We start from the raw sequence: 20,609 nt of genomic DNA, 5'->3' as shown, positions 1-20,609 counted from the left end.
CCAAAGAACTTCAGATTATTAGCATTAAAGTTTTATAATTTTAAGATTTTAGCTGGAAAACAGATAGTCCAGTGACAACTGATTTAGCAAACAGGAGAAACCATACTGTAAAGCTGCAGAGAGTAGCACTAGCAAGAGGCTCTCTGCCCCTTCCTTGCTTGGTCTTGAAACACTAACAGCCTGGCTCCTGCTCCCTAAATTGGGGGTGGCAGGATTCCTCTGGGTAAACTGAGCAGTCGGAAGATGAAGTTATGTGGGGATGATCCTCAAATGAAAAAATTCATTCCTTATCTTGCCCCCACTCCTCACCTACCTGCAGTCAACTATTTAATGTGAACAAAAAGCCAGGTATTAGAGGAAAGCCTATAATATAAAAGAGAGCAAACCAAGCAAACAAACAGAAAAAAGGGAACTCAGAGGAAGCAGAAACAATGCAAGGAGCTGAAGAAAACTTAAAAAGATACCAGTCCCTGGGAGACATGAGGGAAAGTATTTCATCAAAAAATGAGAAAAAGTCCTATAAAATGAAATACTGAAAAGAAGAAATAGCTTTTGGAACCTAAAAACAGGATAGCAGGAAAAAAATTTACCTCTTTACCTTGTTTCTACTCTTTGCCTCCTCACACTCTCTGCCCTGACCAGTTGCAGGCACACTCTGCCGCCGCTATTTACACTTACTGTTCCCTCTGTCTGGAATGCTCTGTCTCTAGATATACACATGCTTTATTCACCTCTTTCATTTCTTTGCTCAAATATGTCTTCTGAGTAAAGTTGTTGCTAACTAACCTATTTGAAATATTTTTAAAACCAGAAAACAAAATCTATGCATCTTTTTGTACCTTCCTTATTTTCCCCACAATACTTTTTACATCTGACATATGACATATTTTATATATTATTTGCCTGCCCCCACTAGAGTTCCACGAGGGCAAGGGTTTTTGTTTGTTCACGACTATGTCCTCAGTACCTAAAACAGCACTTGGCTACATAGTAGGCTTTCAATGCATATTTGTTGAATGACTGGATGAAGGGATGAGATTTGAAGAAATCTCTTAGATAATAAGCAATGGAAAATGAGAGAAAAAATAAGAAACTTATAGGATTAGTTCGGGAAATCTAACAAAAGAGAATAGAACAAATAGAAGGGAAGAAATGATAAGAGAAATAATGCAAAAATAAAGTTCTCAGAACTAGAAGAATATTAGTTTCTGGATTGAAAGCCCTCATGTAGTGCCCAGCACAGTTGTTGTAAAAGAAAGATAAAGTAACTTATACCAATGCACAATTTAGTGACATTTCAGAACACCAGGGAGAAAAATGAGAGAAGAAAAAACAGGTCTCACACATACTAGATTGCTTTCAGAATAGGTTCAGATTTCTAAATAAACAACATTGAAAACTAGAATTCTAGACCCAGAATTCTGTGTTCATCCAGTTGCAGTTATGAGTGCCAAATAGATATGCTCAGACATTCAAAGTCTCAAAGGTATTACCTCCAGTTATACCTGTTTCAGAAATCTCTATCCGATCCAAGATAGTAAAGCTAGAAAGAAGGGCATAGGATCTTAACCCAGGGAAACCATGGAATCTTAACACAAAGAAAGGTAAAAGGAGACCCAGGATTACAGTTGTGCAGCAACCTAGAAAATAGCCAGTCCTAGTTGGAGCAGGTGGATAGAGGACTCTAGGGAACATTTCCATAGGAAAAAAAAAAAAAAAGGAATGCATAAGAGTATCTGCTGAGTGAATTGAGATGAATTTTTCAGCTCTGGAGGGGAGTTTAGGGTTGAATTAAACTATACATAAGATCTGAAACACTAAATATAAGAAAAGAAATGTAAGTTATAACACACACATTGGCTCCCTTATAAAGTATATTTATGTGACCCTAGTGACATATATATTAAACATTGGTTACTCAAAAAATTGTGTTTCTTTTGTTTTTTTTTTTTGAGACGGAGTCTCGCTCTGTCACCCAGGCTGGAATGCAGTGGCGGGATCTCGGCTCACTGCAAGCTCCGCCTCCCGGGTTCACGCCTTTCTCCTGCCTCAGCCTCTCCGAGTAGCTGGGACTACAGGCGCCCGCCACCACGCCCGGCTAATTTTTTGTATTTTTAGTAGAGACGGGGTTTCACCGTGGTCTCGATCTCCTGACCTCATGATCCGCCCGCCTGGGCCTCCCAAAGTGCTGGGATTACAAGCGTGAGCCACCGCGCCCAGCCCAAAACATTGTTAAAACTATACTGAAAGTAAGAGAGGAGGGGTAATTTGTGTAGCAGGTTGGTGTAAATAAATTATTTACCTTTCATGATAGCATGTCAGTAGATTATGTCTAACATGGACAAAATCAGGTTATAGCAAATTAGCATGTTACTAAGAAGTATGAAGCATATTAGGATATAGGCTAAGTTAGTATAACAACACACCCAAAATACAATGGTTTTAAAAAGATGGTCTAGGAAGGTGTGAGGTATTGACTCCTTCCATCTTTTTTGCTCTGCCATTCCTAGGATATTGGCATTATCCATGTGGTTAGACATGGCCCCCTTGTCCATGTCCCAGTTAACAAGAAGGAGAAAGAAAAAAACAAGAAGGCATGCTTCTTTTCCATTACAGATAAGACCCAGAAATTGCATGTCACTTCTGTTCACGTTCCGTTAGGCCAGAAACTAGTCACATAGCCATTCCTACCTTAGGTTTTCCCTAAAATGTTAGATGTTTTGCACTTCACACAAAATTATTTAATCTACTTGAACTTGATAGTTTATGTTTTTTAGAACTTGCTTACAAACAAAATCCTTTCTTACCCTCATGTAATAAAACACATGAAATAATGAAGGAATTGTATCTTAAAATGAGAAACTCCTGTACCATAATAATAAAAAGATAATATAATTTAAAAATAAGCAAAGACCCTGAATAGACATTTCTCCAAAGAAAATGTACAAATGGCCAACAAGCATATGAAAAAGATGCCCAATATCATTAGACATTAGGGAAATGCAAACTAGAATCACAGTCACATACCATTTCACACTCACTAAGATGGCTATAATCAAAAAGATAAGGCTGAGTGCTGTGGCTCACGCCTGTAATCCCAGCACTTTGGGAGGCCAAGGTGAGAAGATCACTTGAGCCCAGGAGTTGGAGACCAGCCTGGGCAACATAGCGAGACCCTCTCTCTACAAAAAAATAAAAAATTACCCAGGCACAGTGGTGCATCCCTGTAGTCCCAACTATTTGGGAGGCCGAGGTGGGAGGATTGCTTGAGCCCAGGAGTTTGAGGTTGCAATGAGCTATGATTGTGCCGCTGCACTCCATCCTGGGCAGCAGAGCGAGGAGTGTCTTAGGAAAAAAACAAAAAAAGATAATAACAAGTGCAGGTGAGAAATTGAAAGCCTCGCATACTTCTGATGGGAATGGAAAATGATGGAGCCACGTTGGAAAACAGTCCAGCAGTCTCTCAACTGGAGGAGAGTTTAGGGTTGAACATAGAGCTAGCTATCATATGACCCAATAATTCCACTTCTAGGTGTATCCCCAAGAAAAATGAAAACATGTCCATACAAAAAATTTCTACATGAAAATGTTCACAACAACATTATCACAAATAGCTAAAAAGTAGAAACTACCCATATGCCCATCAGCTGATGAATAGATATATAAAAGGACATATACCACTATGAAGGACTATTAGGCAATAAAAAGGAATAAAGTACTGATAAATAATTCAACATGGTTGAACCCTGAAAACATGCTAAGCCAAAGAAGAAGACCAGTCACATATGACCACATGTTGTATGATTCCATTTATAGGAAATGTCCAAAAAAGGCAAATTCATTGAGACAAAAAATAAATTGGTAGATGCCTCAGACTTAGGGGTATTGGAAAAATTGGAGTGACTGGTAATGGGAATGGAGTTTTTTGGGAGGTGATGAGAATATTCTAAAATTGGTTGTGACGGTAGTTGCACAACTCTGTGAATATACTAAAAATCATTGAATTGTATGCCTCAAATGAGTTAATTGTATGTTGTGTAAATTATAGCTCAAGAAAGCCATTATTATAAATAGTATGTGAGATGACATTTTACACCATAGGTTTGCAAAAATTAAAAACTATGATACTGTTTTTCAGCGAGGATGCAGAAGAGCAAAACCAATGTTACAACCCCTTTGGAGAGCAGTTTGTCAATACCTAGTGATATAAGTTACACAGACCTTATGATCCTGCAATTTCACTTCTAGCATTTATCCTGAAGAAACTGTGACACTTGTACAAAAGAGGAAATACCAAAAATAGTTTATTATAGCACTGTAGTTATCAAAAGACCTACCAGTAGGGGAATAGAAATCCACTGTGGATTATTTATATAATATAATACTCTTAACAGCAGTTAAAATGAATGAATCAAACCTACATGTATCAGTGTGGTTAAATCTCAAACATAATATTGAGTGGAAAAAGTAAGTTGAAAAAGTTTGTACAATTGTCCCTTGGTATGAGTGGGGGATTGGTTCCATGACCTCCCACTGATACTAAAATCTGTGTATGCTCAAGTCCCTGATATAAAATGGTGTAGTAGCCAGGGGCAGTGGTACATGTCTGTAATCCCAGCTACCTGGAAGGCTGAGGCTAGAGGATTGCTTGAACTTAGGAGTTTAGGGCTAGCCTGGGCAACATAGCAAGATCCCTGTCTCTTAAAATAAAATAAGCAAAATTTAAAAGTAAGATAAAATGTCATAGTATTTGCATATAATTGATCCTCTCATGTACTTTTTTTTTTTTTTTTTTTTAAAGACAGGGTCTCACTCTGTCACCCAGGCAGGAGTGCAGTTGTGGGATTTCAGCTCACTGCAACCTCTGCCTCCCAGGTCCAAGCAATTACTGTACCTCAGCCTCCTGAGTAGCTGAGATTACAGACATGTGCCACCACACTTGGCTAATTTTTGTATTTTTATTAGAGATAGGATTTCACCATGTTGGCCAGGCTGGTCTCCAACTCCTGACCTCAGATGATCTGCCCACCTTGGCTTCCCAAAGTGCTGGGATTACAGATGTGAGCCACCTTGCCTGGCCCATGTACTTTTAAATAATCTCTAGATTACCTATTAAAATACTTACTACAATGTAAAGGCTATGTAAATAGTTGTTGTACTGTATTGTTTAGGGAATAATGATGAAAAAAATATATATGTATTCAGCACAGACACAATTCATTTTCAAATATTTTTGATCTGTGGTCAGTAGAATCCATGGATGTGGAGGACTAATGGTATATATAACTATACATTTTTGTAAACCTTAAAACATGAAACAATAACATTGTTTATATATATATGTTTATATATATAACAATAATATATTGTTTATGAAATCATACATATGTAGTAAAAGTATAAAAAAATGCTTAGAATGATTATGGCAACCTCAGAATAATGGTTACTTCTGAAAAAAGGGACAGAGGAGGGAGGGCAGGGCTTTCTCTGTATTTGCAACATGTATTTATTTAAAAAGGAAAGATCTGAGGCAAATGACGTTAACATCTGTGAAAACCGGATGGTGGCTATATTAATATGTGCTGTATAATTTTCTGTATTTTTTTGAATAAACTTTTTTTTTTTTTTTTTTTTTTTTTTTTGAGACAGAGTCTTGCTTTGTCACCCAGGCTGGAGTGCAGTGGCGTGACCTTGGCTCACTGCAAGCTCTGCCTCCCGGGTTCACACCATTCTCCTGTCTCAGCCTCCCGAGTAGCTGGGACTACAGGCAGTCGCCACCATGCCCGGCTAATTTTTTTGTATTTTTGGTAGAGACGAGGTTTCACCGTGTTAGCCAGGATGGTCTCGATCTCCTGACCTTGTGATCCGCCCATCTCGGCCTCCCAAAGTGCTGGGATTACAGGCGTGAGCCACCGCGCCCGGCGATTTTCTGTATTTTTTTGAATACTTGAAATCCTTCTTCTTGTTTTTGAGACATGGTCTCATCCTGACACCCAGGCTGGAGTGCAGTGGCACAGTTATAGCCCACTGCTGCCTCAAACTGTTGGGCTCAAGCAATCCTCCTTCCTCACCCTCCTGAGTAGCTAGGATTACAAGCATGCACCACCACACCTAGCTAATTTTTAAAATTTTTTGTAAAGATAAGGGTCTGACTATGTTGCCCAGGCTGTTCTCAAATTCCTGGCCTCAAGCAATCCTCCCACCTCTGCCTCCCAAAGTGCTGAGATTATAGGCTTGGGGCACTGCACCCAACCCTGAAATACTTCCTGTTTTAAAGTGAAAATGTGAATTTCTATGCTCAATAATACCATATTTGGCTTTTGGTTAACTAGTCTGACAGATCAGAAACTTTTATTATTTAAATATGATTCTGCTTTAAGATGATGGGGTATGCAACATCACCTCACAAAAGAACTCCCAATTACTTAGCAGTTACAGTTTTATCAATTAGAGCATCATGGCATGAATGTGAAATGTTAGTGAGTTCATGCAGGCTCTCAAAAGGAAATATCATATTTTCATTCTTTCTTCAATGGCACTTGATCAAATCAGAAAAAGAAAGAGAAAACTTGAGGAAATAATTTTTCTTTTACAACTTACCCATTTCTCAAAACTTTTGGTATGGAGTTTTTAAAAAGGCATTATATTTATAGCATTATTTTCATTGTTGAAACACTGGATGTAGTATTCAAATCTTCATGCTACCATGTATTAGTTATATGTTTTCAGGCACATTACTTAACCTTTGTGATGTTCCATTTTATAATCCATAAAATGAGTATAATTAAGATTAGTATGAAAGTTCCTAGATACTGACTAAATGTTATTTGAATTTGAAATTTGGTGGATCTATGTCTTCATAAACTTGACTTTACGGAAATAAGCTCTTTTCAGATATGTGATTTTTTTAAGTTTCTTTATTATAGAGAAATCAACAACTGATGACGACGTACAGAAATCAGACATCTCATCAAGTAGTCAAGGAGTGATAGAAAAGGAATCCTTGGGACCTCTTCTTTTGGAGGTAGGTGTCTTCATTAACTCAGAAAGTGATTAAAATCTTTGTTGTGGCCAATTTGGTTTTTTCTTTTTTAAATGCCTTATATCCAGTTAATAAATTATAAAACAAAGTAAAGAACTTTTTATAATTATTTTATTATGAGAACTATTTGACAGTTGTTACTGTTTCAGAATCAAAAGTGAGTAATGAACATAAGAAATTTTCATGAAGGCATTCTAAGCAGTGAGATGGAAAACTTGAAGCTTATTATATGGCTTTGCCTTTTATTTCTGTGGTGGTTAGGCCTAGTTGGAAAAATAAAATATTAATGTTAGATTTACTTAGCTAGCTAGTGTTATCTATATGTATACCATAGAATTTTACTTTTGAATGAAGGATCCCACAGTTTATTGCAGTACATGATTTTCTGCAGTTTTCTGAATAAAAATGTTTAAATTGTTTATATAAACATTCTAAGAGAATTACTATTTAAACTGTCAAACTTTGTAATGTGAAGAACTTTTAAATTTGAATGGCTTTGCAATTACTGTGTAATTTTTACCCCTGCATTTTCTATCTAATCTTTACTCCCTGCATTCTCAATAAAGATGTCTTGTTTCCAAGCATCCTCATTACTTTAAATGCTTTCTCTCCTACATGAATGTTTAAAGATATATGTGTGTGTGTGTGTGTGTGTGTGTGTGTGTATACATATACACACTCATCCCTCACAATGTACACTTTCTATCTCTAGGTCTAATTATATATATTTATTTATGGCCCTTAGGTAGCCCTTTTTTTTTTGAGACCGAGTCTTGCTTTGTGGCTCAGGCTGGAATGCAGTGGTGCAGTCTCGGCTCACTGCAAGCTTTGCCTCCCGGGTTCATGAAATCCTCCTCCCTCAGCCTCCTGAGTAGCTGGGACTACAGGCGCCCGCCACCACGCCCGGCTAATTTTTTTGTATTTTTAGTAGAGATGGTGTTTCACCGTGTTAGCCAGGATGGTCTCGATCTCCTGACCTCGTGATCTGCCCACCTCGGCCTCCCAAAGTGCTGGGATTACAGGCGTGCGCCTGGCCTATTTCTCTTTTTAAAAATATAAAATAAAGGTAGCACGGGTAAAGAATAAAGGTACTGGAAGAAATTTTTGCACATCTAATGAGAGGGTAATATTAGAATGTATTTATTCAACAAAGATTTGTTGAATACCTACAGTGTGTTAGACACTGGATATCTACGTCATGGAATTATTTTAAAAATTAAGTGACACAATTTCTTAGCAGAGTGCTTTATACATAGTTAGTACTCATTAAGTCCAGTATGGACATTTTTTTAAAGCTCATTTCCTCCCTTTGCTGTCTAAAATTCCTCTGCCTGCTCGTCAGAGTTCTGCATTATCTGTCTCTAACCCTCCTGTTTCCATTGATCCATAAGAAAACTCTGCTTCAGTCAGGGAGGTCTCACTATATCTTGCACATGCATTCTATCTTCCTTAACTTGCTTTGTACCATTCCATACATTTCTTTGTGGCTTTTGACACTTGCTGACCACTCATTCCCACTACCTTACACATTCCATGGCCCCTCTCACAGTGTTCTTTCTCTACCCCTCTGGTTACTCCTCAGCCTTTTTCTCAGATTTCTTTCCTTAATTGCCTCTTAAATGTTAGTATCCCCCAGGAGTCTAGCCTTGGCTCTTTCCCTTTTTTTTATTCTGTGCACATTTCCTGGGAAGGTTTATCTATGTCTTTGTCTACATAACATATACACATATATGTGAATTACATATATGAAATCAATTGCATTTCTCTGATTTCAAGCAATAGAAATCAACTCTGACTAAGCAAATATGAATTTATTGGAATGCTATTTGGATATCATAGAACCATGCTTGGAAATGGGATGAAATCAAAATATCTTAAGGAGGCTAGAAAGCAAAAGCTTTGTTAACGGTCTCTTAGAAAGAACCATCTGGGCAGTGCCCTGCTGCTAGAATGAGTGTACTCCTGCTATGTTTAGCTTTTTGTAATTATTCTCCAGATTCACATTTAAGGAGGAAGTCTCCCAATGGCCTGATTAAGAATCCCATAAGGCTTTGTGTAGTGGGGAAGAAAATTTCCCAGAGGAAATAGAGTATTCTTTACTAGGGGAAAAGATTATTGTAGTTAAAAACAAATAAACAGGCCGGGCGCGGTGCATCATGCCTGTAATCCCAGCACTTTGGGAAGCCAAGGCGGGCGGATCACTTGAGGTCAGGAGTTCAAGAGCGGCCTGGCCAATATGGCAAAATCCTTCTCTACTAAAAATATAAAAATTAGCCAGGCGTGGTGGTGAGCGCCTGTAATCCCAGCTACTCAGGAGGCTGAGGCAGGAGAATCACGTGAACCTGAGAGGCAGAGGTTGCAGTGAGCTGAGATTGCACCATTGCACTCCAGCCTGGGCAACAGAGTGAGACTCCATCTCAAATAAATTAATAACTAAGTTAAAAATAAACAAGAGACCCAAATGATTACTATATGTACCTGTGAATCACAAAGGTCTATCCTTAGCCCAGATCTCTCTTCCAAGCTTCTGTTTCAATACATCCTGCTGCCTTTTAAAGATTTCCAATTTTCCCAGAGTGGCCTCACTTTGGAGGTTGGAGATATTTTGGGGTTTCTCAGCAGACTTCTGTGGCAGTGGGGTCACCTCAAGTTTTGGAACAGCAATGAAAAATGACCAGTGCTATGATAACATCCAGTTTACTCATGTGACCTGGGATAGTTCCTTTTGTACTATCCATCCCCTATTTGTTGCCATAATCACAGACATGACTTGGGGAGGAGAGTTGCTTATGCTCCCTTTTCATAAGCATTCTGGAAAGAAATCAAAACTTGTATGTGGTGTTCACTTTGGCAGCACGTATACTAAAATAGGAACAATACAGAGAAGATTATCACGGCCTCTGCACAAGGATGACACACAAATTTGTGAAGTATTTCATATTTTTCAGCTGAACTCAACTTATACCACAGGCAAAACCAAGGGCATCAAAGAATATAAAAGCAAAAACCTCCATCGAAAGGACAGTACCTTTGAACATTAAAGCAGCATCAGATGCGAAAGAACCAGTGTAAGAACTCTGGAAACGCAAAAAGCCAGAGTGTTTTCTTAACCTCCAAACAACTGCACTAACTCCCCAGCCATTATTTGTAACCAGGCTGAAATGACTCAAATGACAGACTAAGAATTCAGAATCTGGATGGCAGCAAAGATCATTGAGATTCAGGAGAAAGTTGAAACCCAATCCAAGGGATCTTAGGAATCCAGTAAAATGATATTAGAGATTAAAGATAAAATCGCTATTTTAAGAAAGAACCAAACTGATCTGATAAAACTGAAAAACTCACTACAAGAAAAATTTCATAATTGGAAATATTAATGACAGAATCGACCAAGCTGAGGAAAGAATCTCAGAGCTCGAAGACCAGTTCTTCAGTCAACTCAGAAATAAAGAAAAAAGAATAAAAAAGAATGAACAAAACCTCTGAGAAATATGTGATTATGTAAAGAGACTAAACCTACAGCTAGCATCCCTGACAAAGAGGGAGAGTATATTAGTCAATTTTCACACTGCTATAAAGAATACCTGATTTTGGGCCAGGTGTGGTGGCTCACACCTGTAATCCCAGCACTTTGGGAGGCCACAGTGGGCAGATCGCTTGAGGTCAGGAGTTCGAGACCAGCCTGGCCAACACGGTGAAACCCCATCTCTACTAGAAATACAAAAATTAGCCTGGCATGGTGGCACATGCCTGTAATCCCAGCTACTCAGGAGGCTGACACAGGAGAATCTCTTGAACCCGGGAGGCAGAGATTCCAGTGAGTCAAGATCATGCCACTGCACTCCAGCCTGGGTGACAGAGCAAGACCCTGTCTCAAAAAAAAAAAAAAAAAAAACACCTGAGACTCGGTAATTTATAAAGGAAAGAGGGATGTTGTTTTTGTTTGGTCGGTTGGTTTTGTTTTTTGAGAGTCTTGCTCTGTTGCCCAGGCTGGAATGCAGTGACACAATCTCAGATTACCGTAACCTCCACCTCTTGGGTTTAAGCAATTCTTGTGCCTCAGCCTCCCAAGTACCTGGGACTACAGGCATGTACCACCATGCCTGGCTAATTTTTGTATTTTTAGTAGAAATGGGGTTTCGCCATGTTGGCCAGTCTGGTCTCGAACTCCTGGCCTCACATGATCCACCCTGGTTGGCCTCCCAAAGTGCTAGGATTACAGGCATGAGCTACCGTGCCTGGCTAGAAAGAGGTTTAATTGACTTATAGTTCCACATGGCTAGGGAAGCCTCAGGAAATTTACAATTACAGCAGAAGGCAAAGGAGAAGCAAGTACATTCTTCACCAGGTGGCAGGAGAGAGAAAGAGTGAGAGAACGAGGATGTGCCACACTTTTTTTATTCTTCAACTTTTAAGTTCCGGGGTACATGTGCAGGTTTGTTCCGTAGCTAAATGTGTGCCATGGTAGTTTGCTGCATAGATCAACCCATCACCTAGGTATTAAGCCCAACATCCATTAGCTATTCTTCCTCATACTCCCCCTCCTGCCACCCCTGCCCCCCACAGGCCTCAGTGTGTGTTGTTACCTCCGCCATGTGTCCATGTGTTCTCATTGTTCAGCTCCCACTTGTAAGTGAGAACATGCAGCATTTGGTTTGATGTTCCTGCATTAATTTGCTGAGAATAACAGCTTCCAACTCCATCCATGTCCCTGCAAAGGACCGTGATCTCATTCCTTTTTATGGCTACATAGTATTCCATGGTGTATATGTACCACATTTTCTTTATCCAGTCTATCATTGATGGGCATTTAGGTTGAATCCAGGCTTTTGCTATTGTGAATAGTGCTGTGATGAACATACATGTGCATGTATCTTTATAACAGAGTGATTTATGTCTCTTTGGATATATACTCAGTAATGGGATTGCTGGGTCGTATGGTATTTCTGCCTCTCAATCTTTGAGGAATGACCACACTGCCTTCCACGATGGTTAAATTAATTTACACTCCCACCAACGATGTAAAAGCATTCCTTTTTCTCTGCAACCCTGCCAGCATCTATTGTTTTTTGACTTTTTAATAATCACCATTCTGACTGGCGTGAAATGGTATCTCATTGTGGTTTTGATCTGCATCTCTCTAATGATCAGTGATGTTGAGCTTTTCATATGTTTGTTGGCTGCATGAATGTTTTCTTTTGAGAAGTGTCTGTTCATGCCATTTGCCCGCTTTTTAATGGGGTTGTTTGGTTTTTTCTTGTAAATTTGTTTTAAGTTCCTTGTAGACTGGATATTAGACCTTTGTCAGATGGATAGATTGCAAAAATTTTATCCCATTCTTTAGGTTGTTCACTCTGATGATAGTTTCTTTTGCTGTGCTCTTGAGTTTAATTAGATCCTATTTGTTAATTTTTGCTTTTGTTGCAGTTGCTTTTGGCATTTTCATCATGAAATCTCTGCTTGTGCCTATGTACTGAATGGTATTGCCTAGATATTCTTCTAGGGTTTTTATAGTTTTGGGTGATGTCTTTTATTCCCAGAACTTTGTCCAATCACAGTCACTTCGGTAGTCTCATTTAAAGCCAGGGCCCTGTGAGAAGCCTTGGCTAATGTGAACCCTTCTGTGTGACACAAGGTGGTCTTCTTCAAAGGATGACATCCTGGGCAGTTTGGAAAAGTTCTCAGATTGATTACTGGATGCATAGGCATTTGTTGTCTTCTCTGTATGCAGTACAACATAAAACCAACTGTCAGGACTTGGAGGAATAGGAAGATTCCTTTCCAGGAGCACACTTTGAAGTTAATTAGATAAACAACATATGAGGGAAACTTGTAGAACAAGAACAAGTAATAACAGATTATATTAACCAGATATACTTTTAGAAAATAGAGATGCTTCTATATTCATACGAATAGTCTCAAAAATTATTCCCTGAAATGTTACTAGTCTCTTGAGGGTGGAATTCTGGCAGATCTTCCACTGTCAACCTCATTTTTATATTTTAATTTCTATAAGTATATATTTATAATAAAAAGCAAGTTAAATTGTATTTACACTGATGCAAAGAACATTTTTAAAGAAGTTTCAGGTCTATTTTTGAAAAATAAATCTGTTTTTAAATTCTATTTTTATATAAACTTCAAGGTAAGTAAATGTACATTGATCACCTATTATGAGACTTATAGCTAATTTGAGGGGTTTTATAAACCCAATTTAGATATGAGGGTACTTTCCTGTGCTCATCTAAACCCAAAATATTTTAACAAAGAGTTTATCTAATGTTGAGATTTTTAAAGATTATTAATCACATCCCTGTCTCCTTTGCATTATGGACTAAGTAAGTCACAGCAATCGGGTAGAATAAAAATAGCTTTATTCCTTTTTGTTCTTGCTAAAGAAAATATTAGCAGTATTTTAAATGAGAACAATGCGTTGTGCTTCAATCTTGTTTTAAATCTTGGTTATATTCTTTGTGATGGAGTGATAATGGAGATGTATTACTAAATTTATTTTAATATTTGGTTTAAATAATCTTGTCCATTCATCTGTTGGCAGACATTTAGCTTGATCCTCATATCTTGGCTATTGTGAATAATGCTGCAGTGAACATGGGAGTGCAGACATCTCTTTGACATACTGATTTCATTTCCTTTGGATATATACCCAGTACTGGGATTACTGGATCATGTGGTAGTTCTATTTTTAATTTTTTGAGGAACCTCTCTACTACTTCCCATAATATATGTTCTCTTTTCTTCACATCCTCACCTACGCTTAACAGATATGAAGTGATATCTCATCATGGTTTTAATTTGCATCAACCTAAGTGTCCAGAAATGGATGAATGGATTGAGAAAATGCTGTGTATACACAGAGTGGAATACTATTCAGCCTTTAAAAAGGAAATCCTGTCATCTGCGACAACATGTATGAACCTAGAAGACATTATGTTAATTAAAAGCCAGACACAGAAAGACAGATACCACATGATCTCACTTATATGTGGGATCTAAAAAAGTCAAACTCATAGGAGAGAGTAGAATTAGAGTGGTGGTTACCAGGGGTTGCTTGAAGGGTTGGGGGGATTGGAGGGATGTTGGTCAAAAGATAAAAACCTTTCAATTAGATGGGAAGAATAAGTTCAAGAGATCTATTGTACATTATGGTGACTGTAGTTAATAACAATTATTTTATACCTGAAAATTGCAAAGAGAGAGCTTTTAAGTGTTTTCACAACAAAAAAATGATAAGTATATGAGGTAGTGCTTATGTTCATTAGCTTGATTTGGCCATTCTACAATGTATACGTGTTTGAAAACATGTATACCATAAATATATATTAGTTTTTCTCAATTAAAAAATAATCACCTTAGCTGAAAAATGCACCTCTCAAAAATAAGGTAGAGGCAAATGGAAAAGTATATCATTTGATGTGTTTACTAAATTATGATACGCATTTTTAAATCCTACCCACAAACTATGCAGAGGTTTTTATTGACATTCCAGTTTCCTTGATTTAAAAAAAAAATGATTCTTCCAAACATCAGAAGATGTTGCATTTTTACATTAAAAAAAAAAAAATAGGGCTGGGCATGGAGGCCTATGCCTGTAATCCCAGCACTTTGGGAGGCCAAGGCAGGTGGATCACCTGAGGTCAGGAGTTTAAGACCAACCTGGCCAACATGGGGAAACCCCATCTCTACTAAAAATACAGAAATCAGTGGGGCATGGTGGCACATGCCTGTAATCCCAGCTACATGGGAGGCTGAAGCAGGAGTATCGCTTGAATCCAGGAAGCAGAGGTTGCAGTGGGCCAAGATTTCGTGCCACTGCACTCTCTCAAAAGAAAGAAGAAAAAGAAAAGAAGGGCCAAAGCCCACTGAGAATCTAATTGGAAGATTTTTCAACAGAAAATGCTCTAAGATTTTAAACTGATGAGATAAGATAAATTATACAAGCTATTCAGGTCATTTTCAGTGTCACGTCATTTTCAGTGTCAGGACATTTTCAGTATCACGTCATTTTCAGGAACAAAATTGTAACAGTGGTAACACTTCCAAACATCCATTTTCACATGCTGTCTCTATAGCATTAGTGTCTTTTTAAAAAGCAGTTTGCTTTTTATTCATTGTTAAAATTTCATCTTAATCCTGAAGGAAAAAAATATGTGTACTTTTTAGAGAGTATCTTCTAGACAGCAAACTTGGTACCCTGGCCTTTTTTTTTTTTTTTTTTTTCTTTTCCTCCTCTTTGAGACGGAGTCTTGCTTTGTCGCCCAGGCTGGAGTGCAGTGGCATGATCTCGGCTCACTGCAAGCTCCGCCTCCCGGGTTCAAGCCATTCTCCGCCTCAGCCTCCCGAGTAGCTGGGACTACAGGCATCCGCCACCACACTTGGCTAATTTTTTGTGTTTTTAGTAGAGACGGGGTTTCACCATGTTGTCCAGGATGGTCTCGATCTCTTAACCTCATGATCCATCCGCCTCAGCCTCCCAAAGTGCTGGGATTACAGGCATGAGCCACTGCGCCCGGTTCCCTGACCTTTTTTAAAAGGAAAAATGAGTAACCCGTCAACATTGTTAGATAGGTCTTTTAATTTCCCCGTAGATAACCAGCAGACCCTGTATGATCCAAAGGATTTTTATGGTCATTTTACATTTTGTTACAAAATTCTGTAAATGTTCTATTTTTTCAGGATCTTGATTTTATTTCTTATATACATTCTGCAGCAAGTAAGCTGGAATATGTTGCAATAAATGAAAAGACTACAAATAAGTAAGGTGCCACAGTCAACCTCTGCATTCTGGCTCTTCCTCAGGATACCAGGGTTTGTGTGAAATGTGACTGTCTGCACTGAGTCAGGCACCAGAGTGTTAATATGCTTAAGCTTCATTTCTTTATTATGTTTTAGATTACAGTATACATAGAGGTTCTAACTTTTCCCGTGCTCCCTTGTGGATATTATATGCCCCGTAGGATGCATATGTCTCCTTTTGGAGACCCCTGACTCCATCTCAGTGCATAGGAAGCCCCTGTGATTTGGCTCCTGTCCACCTCTGCTGACTCACCTTGTACCATATACTCCAGCAGCTCCAAACTGCCTGTTCATTTTCTTTTTGTGGTATGCTCTCTCCACTTCCTGGAATGTTCTTCCTTCAATCCTCTTCCTCCCCTACTATGCCTTTTATATGTTAGGTACAGGTCTGTACCTTTCTTTGACCCCCACCCTGATCCCAAATTAGGCATCCTTCTGTGTGCTTATAGACTGTTTTGTGTATGTCTCTGATCTGCATTTTATCACTGATATTTTATTATGTTTATGTCTCTCTCTCCTACAGTATCACAATTTCCTTGAGGACAGAGACCAGGTCTTGACATATATTTCTGATCTCTTTTTTAATAGAAAAAATGTATAGTTTAATTTTTCTTTTATCTTTCAACTTCCAAACCGTTTTTTTCTTTTGGTTTTGCAGGCTTTGGATGGATTTTTCTTTGTTGTGAACTGTGAAGGGAGAATTGTATTTGTGTCAGAGAATGTAACCAGTTACTTAGGTTACAATCAGGAGGAATTAATGAATACCAGCGTCTACAGCATACTGCACGTGGGGGATCATGCAGAATTTGTGAAGAATCTGCTACCAAAATCACTAGGTAAACAGAAATGTGTTTTTAAAAAGAATACTAGCTCTCTGTATCTTCTCCTTATATAATATGTATAATCTATAATATGTGATTATTATATTTATAATACATAGTATTATATATGTTATAATATGTATTTAAAATATTTTTTCAATGTGGTTTCCATCTCAGATATAAATATGAAGGGGAGTTTCATCAAATAGCTGATGGAGAGCATTCCTTTCAGCTTCTTTATACTGTGTGAATTGTTTTCAATTTTGATTATGTTCAAGAAAGAGACAAATGTGTATCCTTTCCATTACCCTGCTCACAGAATAAAGAATAGAAATGAGAAAGAGAGGGAGTGAGAAGGAGGGAAGAAGGAAAGAATATATGTCATATATCTACTAAAATTAATGTTTTTAGACTTAAGTGCTTTAACTGAGGAGTTCCAAGTATGGTTGGATGGACTATTCACTGCTGAGGAGCCTAGCTGAGAGGATGGATGGAGTCTAATTTCTAGTGTCTGTTCTATTCACTGAACCCTGTGCTGTGGGGCAGGGCTGGTACCTTAGGAGTTAGGGGACTTTTTCTAATTCTTGTAAAGGCATGGATGGACTAACAGCAAGCCTTTGTTTACTTCTTGAATTTTCAGGCTCCTCTAAAGTTTTTCAGTGCTCAAGTTCCAGTTACTCCTGGTGATTGCATTGCTGCCTTTGCATCTGAGTGGGTGTGTTTTTCAATAGTCAGTGTATATTTTGTAGATAAATAAGAAAGTTTTCATATTACATTTCAGATTCCATTCCATTTTAGATTTTTTGTTACTTTTTTTCCCCACAGTCTATTTGTTCAGTGAGCTCTGAAATAAAAGCAATTTAAAATGCAGATAAATTTACCACACATCAGTTTTTCAGACAAATACTGTGTGATAAAGTATCTGAGTTGGAGAGTTAAGACTCTACCATACCGTGGAGTATGGGAACTGAGGCATGTGGTCAGGGAAGTCAGACAATGTAAGATTCCGCTGATGTCACTGCAGGTAATACTTAAAATTTCTTTCCTTGGCCATGGACTCTAGATTCTTTTGTTCTACTGTTCACAAATTTTGAGGACTACTGGTGTATGGATTTAACTGAGCTATTGCATTTTATTTTGTATCAAAAAAACTAATTTAATTTTAGTCTCATGTTGGGTAACAAGATATTTGTTGGGTTTAGCAGCCTTCCTGGTTGGAAAGAGGCCTACAGTCACAGAAAACAAGGATGAGCTGTTTTCTGACTCCTGAAGAAGGGGCTTATTGTTTGTGGAAGGGCCACATTACCTGTTCTGCCTGGTGCTCAGGATGCTGTAGATCTGTGACTATTCAGGTTCCCCCAAATCACTGCCAGTAGGTAAATTTGGAGGGAGTGTCATTTACTAGCTTATGTGCTTGCTCGTGGTGCTGCTCCCGGCTGCTTACAAGACAGTGATCCTCAGATGGCCTGACAATTCATTGTTGCCTCTCTGAGCAGCCTTTCACAATAGGGAGGAATATGAAGTTTTTGCTGCAGAGGTATCTTTCTCTCATTCCCCCAATAATGGAAGAACAGAAACATTGAAAAAATAATACTACTTTCTTATGCAATAGTGTAGAGACGGAAAGATAGGGCAAGCTCAGTAATAACAGATCACCTAATCTTACAGTGTTGGTTGATCATCCATTAGAAACCAATGAGATGGTCCCACCAGAAGAATAAAGGCCAACTACACTAACTTAGAAAAGCCAATAGCTTCTTTCAAGGTATTTCCAAAAAGCATTTAGAAGAAAATAAATTATAGTACCTATATTTAAACCTTTATTATTAGAATAATCGAAGTATTAGAAAATTAAGGAAAGAGACCAAGTAGAATCATTTTATGTGTAATTCATTATCAACCACTGGGGAAAAAAAAATCAAATCAAGATTCAGAACCTATCAAGAAAGAAATTTGAAGAAAAATTAGGGATCATTATTTATATATGTATTCATGTTATATACATATATCACATACACATGATTCAAAGCACTGGCTTCTTATTTTTGATTTGTTATTTCCAAGGAGAAATTTTGAAGAAAAAAGTTAAAGTCAAACTTTTAAAATTGCTTTTGAATTTACAGATTTAGAAGATTTCAGTGTCTAAAATCTGTACTTTTTAAGCATAACATTTTATTTATAAGAAACAAAATCTGAATGCTGGGAAGCTGGTATGGTGAGAAATTTTGTCCAAAAGAACAAGTATACATGGATATACTTATACTTGCACAGATGGTTATAAAAAGATTATATTGTGAAAGGCTAAGATTACAAAGAATGAGATGTTAGTGAACATAGACTTATTTGTGAAATTCTAATAAATTGGAACTTGAAGTTTGAAAAAAAATTTTAAAAAGCAAGTCTTTTTATAAATTCATACCATTTGTATCTCAAATGATGGAGACACAATAGTGCTTAAGAGCATAGCCTTTCTGGTATAAAACAGAAATGGGCTGTGCATTCTGACTCTGCTACTTAATTAGCAGTGTGACCTTGGACAAGACACTTGATCCCTCTAGGCCTCATCATTGGTAGGAAGGTTAAAGGGTAAGTGTTGCTTAGCATATTTCCTGGCCAGTATTAAATTCTTTTTGTTTTAGCTGTTATTATTATTCCTGTGACTGGCTTTATCTAAATGTTTTGGAGCTTTTAATTTCTGAATGATAGGTCTACAATTATTATTAACAGCTGCTAGCTGGTTTTGATTATGCTTATAGCTTAGAAAGCGATGTGAAGGAAGGACAATCTTGTCCTTTCATAGTGTGCTCTTAGAAGCACATAGAAATTATTCTGTAGAAATTGAGGCAAATTTTTTTATAGATCACATTCAGTAGAATAGTTCCGTTTTTCTTATTTATTTATTTATTTTTGACACAGAGTTTCACTCTTGTCACCCAGGCTGGCGTGCAATGGCATGATCTCAGCTCACTGCAACCTCCGCCTCCTGGGTTCAAGCAATTTTTCTGCCTCAGCCTCCCGAGTAGCTGGGATTACATGCGCCCACCACCACGCCCAGCTAATCTTTGTATTTTTAGTAGAGACGGAGTTTCACCATGTTGGCCAGGCTGGTCTCAATCTCCTGATCTCAGGTGATCTGCCTGCGTCAGCCTCTCAAAGTGCTGGGATTACAGGAGTCAGCCACCATGCCTGACCCTGTTCTTCTTTTTTAAATTGTAGCTAAACTGCTACTTCTTCCTATACAGGGGGCTTTTGTTAGTAATTTTTTAATACTTTGGGTTTGTTTTACTAGGTTTTTTAAACATTATCAGTGGCATTTATCCTTTTAAAGAGGAATCATATGGTGAGTTAAGAAAGGACTTGCATGAAGATTAGGCATGCTGCTTTCTAGCTAGATAGTGTAAACTACCCCCTCCCACACACAAAATACTGAATTTTGTCAGAAGCTTCGTACCTCTAGTATAGATCTATCCTCTTATTTCCATTCCACAGAGTATTCAGGACCGTACATGTGTGATGCTGTTGTCTTTTTGCATAAATATGTAGCTCAGTGCCTACTGTTTAAAAGAAGATTTAGCTTCAAAAGAGTTTTGTCATGGTAAACTATTAATAGTTCAGTTAACCTAAAAAAATCGAATTAATCTTGTGAAATCAGTATCTAGAAAGATCACCTAAAATATTTAGCAGCTTATATTTGAGGGGCCTATAAGTTTGGAATTGAACTTGCTGTTAATTATTGTTGTTGTTTTAAGAAGATAATGATAGTTGACATGTAAATTATTACCAGAATGACTTTAGTTTCTTTAGTTGTGGTGATTATTTTTCAACTTTTTTTTTTCACATCTCAAAAAGTGTTTTGTACAACTTAGATATACTGACCACCATAACAGGTCATGAAATTAAACTTCAAGGAAGCGCCTTTCTCCTCTTCATCA

General features: G+C 37.8%; 1 protein-coding gene and 1 non-coding gene across 14 annotated transcripts in view; both read left to right on the top strand.

Moving 5' to 3' along the window:
* The window catches only part of NCOA1 (nuclear receptor coactivator 1), a 285,404-nt gene that overhangs the window by 179,676 nt on the left and 85,119 nt on the right, over positions 1-20,609 (top strand). For all 13 annotated transcript variants that reach the window (XM_063623906.1, XM_055253870.2, XM_055253874.2 and 10 more), the window contains 2 exons: positions 6,927-7,024; positions 16,515-16,692. In XM_063623906.1, coding sequence (XP_063479976.1) covers positions 6,927-7,024; positions 16,515-16,692 — 276 coding nt within the window. The remainder of the gene's footprint in view (positions 1-6,926; positions 7,025-16,514; positions 16,693-20,609) is intronic.
* On the top strand, positions 9,881-9,987 carry LOC129468774 (U6 spliceosomal RNA). Its single transcript, XR_008652834.1, has one exon. It is a non-coding gene; the product is annotated as a U6 spliceosomal RNA (small nuclear RNA).

The sequence above is a fragment of the Symphalangus syndactylus genome, chromosome 18, assembly GCF_028878055.3.
Source record: "Symphalangus syndactylus isolate Jambi chromosome 18, NHGRI_mSymSyn1-v2.1_pri, whole genome shotgun sequence".
Classification (NCBI taxonomy): Eukaryota; Metazoa; Chordata; class Mammalia; order Primates; family Hylobatidae; genus Symphalangus; species Symphalangus syndactylus.
The sequence above is the reverse complement of the archived record's forward strand: the minus strand, read 5'-3'. Positions and strand labels throughout refer to the sequence as shown.